Source organism: Lissotriton vulgaris, chromosome 8 (genome assembly GCF_964263255.1).
Source record: "Lissotriton vulgaris chromosome 8, aLisVul1.2, whole genome shotgun sequence".
Lineage (NCBI taxonomy): Eukaryota > Metazoa > Chordata > Amphibia > Caudata > Salamandridae > Lissotriton > Lissotriton vulgaris.
This window is the reverse complement of record NC_141696.1, coordinates 1,045,489,452-1,045,498,782: the sequence shown is the minus strand read 5'-3', so window position 1 is coordinate 1,045,498,782 and position 9,331 is coordinate 1,045,489,452. Positions and strand designations below refer to the sequence as shown.

Sequence of the window (9,331 nt, the reverse complement as noted above, 5' to 3'; positions counted from 1 at the left end):
GCCTGACCCTGCACTCCTGCAGCTACCCCCCTCACCAAACTGAACGGTCAAACCATGACCAACCTACCCCAGCACTTGTCAAAGAAATACTTGAACTAATACTCAACCCGCAATCTGCCTAAAACCTTAACGATACACAAAAACACCGCACAGCACCTGTGTCTAGCGACGGATACAAATACAAGAAAAAACACCCTGCACACCGGTGGCCCACAAAACAGCCTTTTCCTTAAAAAGAAAAATTTGAACAAAAATACCAAAATTGGGAAAAAACTAGGCCGCGAGGGGAAAAAAGGAAAATTAATGCAAAAAGAGGGAGGGAGGGTGGGACAAAAAAGCTACAAGCCCTCCTAGCCACCAGGTCACCAAACCTAAAATGGTGGCTGGGAGGCGGAGATAGGGGAATTTATAATTGGGCTATACTGGTCCTACTGGACCAGCCCAAATCTAGAAACTTCTGGCTACTTCCAATGTAAAAAACCCCTCGCAGCCCTCCCAAACCGCCCGGGGGAGGAGACCTCCCGGCGGTCGGCTCCCTCCCCCAAGCCCCCCTTGGGAGGGAGGGCGAGGGGTGGGAGAAAAGTAGACCAAAAGTTGTTTGTGTGTGTAAAAGGCCGCTTTATTAAGACACAGGTGCACATTACAAATACAAACCTTGGCAACGCCTTACAAAACTAAACCTCACTAAATAAATAAATAACTACAAACTTCAGCCCCCCGGACCCTCCCCCACCCCTAAAACATTTGAGCCCTCCCCCTCCCAACAATACATCAATAAGCAATATAACAGCATTATAACATTACGTCATAAATAAACATTACGTCATCAATAAAACATTTCGTCATTAATCAAACATACGTCAACGTTAAAACTTTATTCGTCAAACCACAATTGCAATAACAACGGTCAGGTCCTCCATAACCATAAACCCTGCCTGACCCTGCACTCCTGCAGCTACCCCCCTCACCAAACTGAACGGTCAAACCATGACCAACCTACCCCAGCACTTGTCAAAGAAATACTTGAACTAATACTCAACCCGCAATCTGCCTAAAACCTTAACGATACACAAAAACACCGCCACCCAGAAAGGTAGGTGGGGAAGACACGCCTCCCTTTCTGCCCCCCAACCGCGAAGCGAAAGAGAAACAAGAAAATCAACGCTGCATAACCAAAGCCCGGGATAAGACCTCACGGAGCTCCAACAAGTAGAGATCCATGCCCACACGGGACAAATGAACTCCATCATCCCTAAAAAACTCAACAGACTCAAACTTAATGTCCCTGTGTGAAATTCTGCTGAAACCAAGGCTCCTACAGCAACGAGACACCTCTGAATTAACCTTCTTCCTAGCCCGATCGACAGCCCTGGGGTTCACAGCACCTCTCCATATCCTACGGGGAATCAACTCTGTCCAAAAAACATGGCACCCAGCCCACATGTCCTTAATAAGGCCTACATCACGTTTCATAGCTCGTAGCAAAACTACACCTTTTGTAGCACAAAGGTCATTTTCTCCCAAATGAATAACTAAAATATCTGGGCATAAACCGCCCACCATGTTGTTGTTCAAACAAGGGATTAACTCTCTCCAGAGCATCCCGCCTTTACCCTTCCAGAGTACGTTAAACATTCGGTCATTGAAACCAAGGAGATCTCCAAAATAACTCTTCGCTGCCTGGACTCTGGCCCACTTGACAAAGGAATGCCCCACTATCCAGACCGTTAACACCGAGGAGCGAGGCCCAGCAACGGATCCTGAAAAAGAAAAAAGAGTTAGAATCATGTGAAGGAGGACGACGCCTGCGCCTCCTCAGCAGAGCTCCTCACATAACGCTGGAAGCAGTTGGAAGACCAGCGCCCCAAACGCATAATATCCCTCTCGGACCAACCTCTATTAAAAGCCTCAGTGGCTGCACCTATTCGGAAAGAGTGAGTACCATAGAGATTGCCATCAAGACCTATGTGCTGTAAAGCTTTGCGCAAAACCATTCGCAATTGATAAGTTGTTACAGGGTTACCATTGATATGTCGGAAAACAAGGGCTTCATCCCCACCCCCACCTAATGAACGCCAGCGCTGCGCCAGCATTAGAGGGCAAGTAAGCTTCGGAGCACGTGCCTGCAACCACACGCCTTTCCCCTTACCTGTCTGATCAGTTTTAGAACTGGCCAACCAGACGTGAACTCCCTCATCATAACAAAAAACGTCCTTCCAAAACAATCCACACTTATATTTCGACCCCAGCAACTCTGATACTCTGAAGGCTCCAAAAAACATGAACACCATCAGCATAGAGAAAACACATGCCTCAAAATCATCCGAACAAACTAAAGGCAAAACTGTGATTAATCTGGCAAGAACTTGCCAAGATAAGGGGGCTCTGGATCTTCCAACGTGCCCTTGCTCCCTGGCCCAACCCTCCAGCATCCTCCTACCAAGTTCCCCCGCTGATGGAGGATAGCCCCACAACAACTTCCCCATGAAAGCAATCCCCGCCAGTTTCCCAGCAATGGTTACTTTGGTTAAACCCTTATCCATGAGGTCCAGTATGAAATTAACAACATCATCTGACCGACGCGACAGATCCTCCCTTCTGACAGCACCAGATTCCAAGAATTCCTTCCATGCCAGGGAATACGCAGAACGCGTAGACACAGACAAAGAACCTACCACCAGTTGTATGACCCGACCTCGCCGACGTGCCACAGATGACTCGGCATCGGAGTCGGGGATCTGTCTGCGTCCCTTGCCAGTCCACGGAATCTCCCCCACTGTGAACGAGACAGAGCATCCGCAATGTCATTGTCCACGCCAGGAATGTGTAAGGCACGAAAATGAATATCGTGTTTCAGACAACCCAGGACGAAAACTCTCATAAGTTTCAACACTTGCTCGTCCCTGGCCGATTGGCGATTCACTATCTCCACAACAGCCATGTTATCCACACGAAACAGCACTTTCTTGTGTGCCAATTCCTCCCCCCACAGAGTCAAGGCAACCAATAAAGGGAACATTTCCAGGAAAGTGATGCTACGACCACCATTCAACCATTCATCCGGCCAACGTTCTGCACACCATTTGCCATTCCAAAAGAGCCCAAAACCATCACTGCCAGCAGCATCCGAAAACATTTGTACATCCCACTGAAAGTCAACATCTCTGACCAAGGGAACACCGTTGAAAGAATTCAGGAAAAACTTCCACATTCTCAAGTCCTCCTTAACCCCAGCAGACAGACGAACACGATGGTGAGGCAATTGATGACCTGCCAAAGCCCTGCCCAGTCTTCTACAAAAAGTCCTGCCCGCTCTCACCACTCTGCAGGCAAAATTCAAAGGGCCCAAAAGCACTTGAATCTCTTTCACCAACACTTTTCTCTTTGCCAACATCACATCCAGTAATTCAACCATGTTGACTCTTTTGTCCTCGGGCAGACGAGCTGACATAACCACTGAATCTATTTCAATACCCAAAAAGGAGAGGACAGTGGCAGGGCCCATTGTTTTCTCGGGAGCCAAAGGGACTCCCAGATCCTCCATGAGCCCTTGGAATGTGTCCAGAGCTTTCTGGCACTCCGCGGAGCCCGGGGATCCGACAAAGAAAAAATCATCGAGATAGTGTGTTACAAGTGAATGACCGGACTGATGTGAAAAATACCATTGCAGAAAAGTACTAAAACACTCAAACAAAGCACATGATATGGAGCAGCCCATTGGCAGAGCCTTGTCCACGTACCAGTTACCAGCAAATTGTATACCTAAAAGGCTCCAATCGTCCGGATGGACAGGCAACAGCCGGAAAGCAGACTTGATGTCACACTTAGCCATCTCAGCGGCTGCGCCCGCAGTCACAACCAGTGACATGGCCACGTCAACCGAAGAATAAGAGACAGACACTGCCTCTGGGTCAATAAAATCGTTAACAGACGACCCTTCAGGCCATGACAAGTGTTGAATCAATCTAAACTGTCCCGGCTCCTTCTTCGGGACAACTCCAATTGGTGAAACAATCAAGTTAAGGATCGGCCAATCGTGAAACGGGCCAGCCATCCTCCCTTCATGTACTTCCTTATTAAGTTTGTCTTGTACTACTGTGGCATGTTCAGAAGCTGATTTTAAATTGGCAGACCACCTACGTTCCCGAGAGCCCAGGTAACCTAGTCGGAAACCAAACTGAAAACCTTCCAATAGTGTAAGTTTCGCTGACTCTTCTTCGTAATCCTGCAAAGCAATGCGCAGCCTCTCTAATTTAACTGGTGTACGAGCCCTTGGACCCAGCACCCTTAGCACCTCTGTATCCCCTTCCCCCTGAAAACTGTGAGGTCGTACTTGAAGTTCCTGAACCTGTTTGCTTCCCTTTGGGGCTCTCAGAAGGTTGATTGTCCCAACATTTGGACAACGGATGTTTCCTACCACAACCTGAGCACTCATGTTTAAATTTACAATATTCTCTGATGCAGGAGCCCCTGTTAAATTCCCAACAGAAACCAGACCCTGATTGCATGGTTGCATTGACCCCCACCCCTCCCCGGGTGGGCTTCCCCTGAAAGGGGCGGTAAACTAATGGCAAACCACTAGCCGTGAAAATAGTCTTCCCCCCTGACGCTGACCCCATTGTATGTTGCCACAAGTCATTATCCAGCTCCCCCCACTTAGCCTCAGGATCCCAAGCCATCCTGGCCCTAAATTCCTCATCATACTGAGACCAAGCAAAACCACCCCCGGTGATCTGTGCCTTACGAATGACGTCCATGTATTTAAAAAGGGACACGCTGCGCTCAGGGAACTTTTCGCAATATACACTGGCATAAATCAAGAATGCCGCTGTCCAGTTTTCAATATTCAAAGGCACTCTAGGCCGTTTAGCCAGTTCAAATTCCTCCTCTTTAGATCCCTCTTTAGACCGGACTTCCCGGTGCAGTAGCTTAAGGAGTTCCACATACTCACCATTCCAAATGCGTTCCTTGGTGCTTAACATTAAATGAGCCCCTAAAGGTTTCGTAACCCCCATATAAGGCAATTTTTTGATCTTTAACTCCTTACTGGCCACTGGCTCTTTAACTTTGCTGGAAGCACCAGCCATAACACCACTTTCAACTTTGTTTGTAACTTCTACTACATCATCAGTACCAACAGCAGTGTCTTGTACATAACGACCTTTGACCAAACGGCTAGCACCAACATCTATTTCTGTGTCACCACCAGTACCCACAGACACCATTATAGGTTTGGCCTGTGTGGCTGATTGCTCACCTGGCAACAGAGAGACCACTCTCGATGGCTCCGCCCGTGGCGCCGAAGTCAATGCATCCGGTCTGCGAGGCGCCCTACCCGATGGGCCGTGCTCTCTTCTCCCTTGCACTGTACTCTGGACCACTGGAGCCTGTAAAACACTATGAGAAGCATGAGAGGGCACCCCCCCCTCTGTATCCCGCAGTTCACCTTCTTCAGGACTCTCTTCATCGTAGTCCAACACCTCTGAATCCACACTGGTGTGAAACAACTCACCACGGGTCTTACCCAACCCGGTATCAACAACTTTACATTTCAAAGATTTTTGAACTCCATGAGGGGGAGCAGGCTGTACACGCCTGTACCTCCCTGCGTGTTGACTCTGCAGCTCCATAGCCGCCGGCAAGGCCTGCCACCTATACCTGCTACTCGTTGGGGCCAGCGGGGTCACGCCAGACCCTCGTGTGCTGGCCGCGGCGGGATCCCTCGGTGGAACAGAGAGGGCCGCGCTAGGCATTCTCGTCGCTTCCCCTTGGCGAAAGTGGACTGGACCGCGCCCTGCCAAGTCTGGATCGCCGCCCCTATTCCTATCCTGAAAAGAAAAAGTTTGGACTGGTGTGCTAGGGTCCCTAAAAGCAACACTCGAAACAGACCTTGACCTCCGTAAATTAGCATCAACAAACGACCCCTGACACCTCTCCAAAGAACGTCCCCTAATGCAACCCTTCAATGGCACTTCCCTAACCGGAGAGTCGCCTATCATCTCTTCCTCATCACTCTCATCCAAGTTAGCGCCCGCTGCCGCTGAAGAAGGGGCCTGTAAAGGGATCCCCACACCTCTCGTGAGGCCCTCAATATCCTTGTGAAGACCACGCTGCGCCAAACCTGCTGTACCAAAATGCTCCCATCCAGGAGAACCGAACATGATATAAGGACCTCTAGCATCTCCATGTACAGGCCCTCCAATCACCTGCCTGGACAACCCTTCACGCTCCAACAACGTATTTGAGAAACCCACAGCCCCTGTAAACCTCACACCAGGGTGAACCAACCCCACAAAATCATCCCCTACCGCCCTACCCAATCCCCCCAAACCTGGGCCATGCGCAGGTGCAGACCCCCGACTCTCACCATGAAAAGCTCCATGACCCCCTTGTGACAATCTCCTGTCATCCCTCCGTAAACGGACATTCCCCTCCTGCAAACCAGGAAACACAACAGCCCCTGACCTTACCGAGTCCTGGCCCAACACCTCACCAGTCATGGAATTACTTTCACCCATCTGGGCCCACTCACCTTCTCCTCTGGATCCCTCTCCAACAGACAAAGCAACACCCACATAAGAACCAGGGGTAGAGAATAATAACGGGCTGCCCACATTACTGTCCACATCCCCATGAGTATTAACAACATCCTGTGCAAAAAGAACCTGGCCAGCATGAGACTCCATACAAACATGACTTCCCAACCCACCTGTCACAAGCTGGCTAGAAGCCCTAATATCAGCCACATCCATACCTGCTACAGCAAGGTTCGAAGGTGTCAGCAACATTCTAGCGCCTGGGACAATATTAAGCTGTGTCTCTGCCACCAAACTCGGCTCCACATTCAAGTCCGGCATATAGTGCTGCTGAGAGGCCCCATGACACACTCCCAACTGCACAGAACCCCTGCGCTTCCCTCGCGCAGATACAACAAGCTCTGACTCTACTCTGCGCTCCCCCACTGGGTCAGAAGCGGAGCGTTTCTTACTCCCTCTCCGCCCCCCCCTCCCCCGCTTGGCCATCACCGAAGAAACCGACGCGAGCGCTTCAGCTTCGAAGCCTCGTACCACCCGCCCCGCTGAAGACAACGGAAGCGCGTCAGGCGCTTGACCCGGTTGCCTTGGGGACCTATGCTCCTCCGCCGGAGCACCTCCCGCCCCCACCTGACATTGCGGGATAACCAAAGGCGCCGAACGCGCCTCCGGAAAAGCGATCCCAGGAGCGCTGCCATGCACCGGCGCTCCCCCCTCCCCCGCCGCCACACGAGCCTGCAAGGAAGGGGCCGGTTTCCTCGTGCGGGACCGGCCCCGTTCGCTTACCTGGCCCGAGCGCCGTTTCTTGGGCGAGGAACACGCCAGCACCGCCGCCGATACGCCAGCAGAGGCCTGGCGCTGGGGGCGCGCCTGCCCCCCTCCGACCAGCAAATCCATGCGACCCGCCTCGGACAAGAGGCGCATGGCTTCCAAAACGCGGTAATCCTCCATGTCAAACGAAGTAAGTACACCAATTTACACAAAGCTACAAATAAACTCCGACAAAAAAGCTACAAGCCCTCCTAGCCACCAGGTCACCAAACCTAAAATGGTGGCTGGGAGGCGGAGATAGGGGAATTTATAATTGGGCTATACTGGTCCTACTGGACCAGCCCAAATCTAGAAACTTCTGGCTACTTCCAATGTAAAAAACCCCTCGCAGCCCTCCCAAACCGCCCGGGGGAGGAGACCTCCCGGCGGTCGGCTCCCTCCCCCAAGCCCCCCTTCAAATCGAGCAGTTTATTTATTTTTTATAAAAGAAACAATAATTCATAGGCAATATTGTTAGCACACATTTATATAGATTTTGTCTCTGTGTTCCCGCCCACAAAAGTCAATAGATCAATACTGTAACTGTCGTCAGGAAAAGTATATGTGACCTTGAAAATTAGGAAAACAAATATTTTAGCTAATATGCTAACATGGTGTAATGTGTTTTTTTCCTCTAAAAACTAAATAATCAGGTAAAAAATAACAACGGAAAGTACTCATGCGCATTGCTATAATTGTACACGTAGTTAGTACCAATCATCTTAAATAAAGTACAACATGTGCCTTGCATAGATTGAAGCAATTATGCTACTCATCTGCTTCAGATCGTGAAAAATTATTTCCTTTGCGTCTCACCCACGCATGTTTTTATAACCGACAGAAATATGTTCTCACATTGATGTTACCAGCTCTCACATACTTGCTTTACACTATAATTGAAGCTTTTCAGTCGCAGGTGCAGTGTTTTTTTTCTAGTCTATAGGTCACCTTCATCTGACAAGGTTCAATGTCGTTCTTTTTTTGCATTGGAAATGGTAAATGAGCCTGAAAATGCGAACACTTCTCCAGCAATGTAGCAATTCTCTAACAGAGCTACCGAGGTTTTGTAAATATTGAACGGTTCACGTCCTGATGCTTCCTTTCATTTCCTGTAAAGTTTGTGAGTCGCCCATTGCTCTTTTTTATAGTGTGTGCACAACGCGGAAGTCGCAGCTGCCCCCCCCCCCCCCTACTCGGACATGCCCCCCTCCACAGGAGTAGAGACAGATAAATAAAATGTCCCTTAGTTATGAGGTCTTGCGCCGCTGCTGTGTCACTTTTTCGTGATGCTGCAGCGTCGTAAACAAGGCACCACACTGCTCCCTATTTACAAAGTGATGCATATAGGCAGAGTTGAAACTTTGTAAAGGCATGTACTACATTATACCTGTGTCAGGTATGATGTGTGCAGGGTGGGCTCACACGTAAAAAAGCCTCGGTGAAGTGGCGCAGTGAAATCTATGAGATTTCACCGCGCCACTCCTACGACTTGAATCCGTCATAATCTTTATGTCTGCTTTTAGGCAGGCGTAAGGAGTGAGGCAGGGCCTAATACAAGGGACTTGCCCTAAGAGTAATGACACATTGCTCAAGTTGTGTCAGTTTACCGACACACCCCAGCAATGCTTCATTACTGCACCATGAGATACGTCAGGATTCCTGAAATATATGTGCAATCCCTGCGACACGGCATGCCGTACTGTAAATACGGCTCATCCGTGGTGTCGCAAGGATGGCGCAATGAAAAGTGTTGTATTGGTGTTTTTCCCCAGCGGTGCTACACTTTTCATAAATAAGGACCAATATGTGTTGGTTTAACCATGACGTTGCCTTATATTCTCATCGTAAAATTAGACTTTGCTCAGCAGAACCAGTCAAGACATCATAGAATTTCTGTATGAAACAACACACAACTCATAAGAACATCAAAATGTCGAATTGAGAAAGTTACATTGTCCTGAAAATATGCTGACTACATTGTGCTAGAA

At 49.3% G+C, this 9,331-nt stretch overlaps 1 protein-coding gene across 1 annotated transcript; it reads right to left on the bottom strand.

The window, feature by feature from the left end:
* Positions 1–1,158: 1,158 nt before the first annotated feature.
* On the bottom strand, positions 1,159–6,161 carry LOC147698268 (uncharacterized). The gene is made up of 2 exons (XM_086933417.1): positions 5,258–6,161; positions 1,159–1,760 (listed from the first exon to the last, which is right to left on the bottom strand). The coding sequence occupies exons 1-2, from the start codon at positions 6,159–6,161 to the stop codon at positions 1,159–1,161; spliced, it is 1,506 nt and encodes a 501-aa protein (XP_086789543.1).
* Between the last annotated feature and the right edge of the window lie 3,170 nt (positions 6,162–9,331).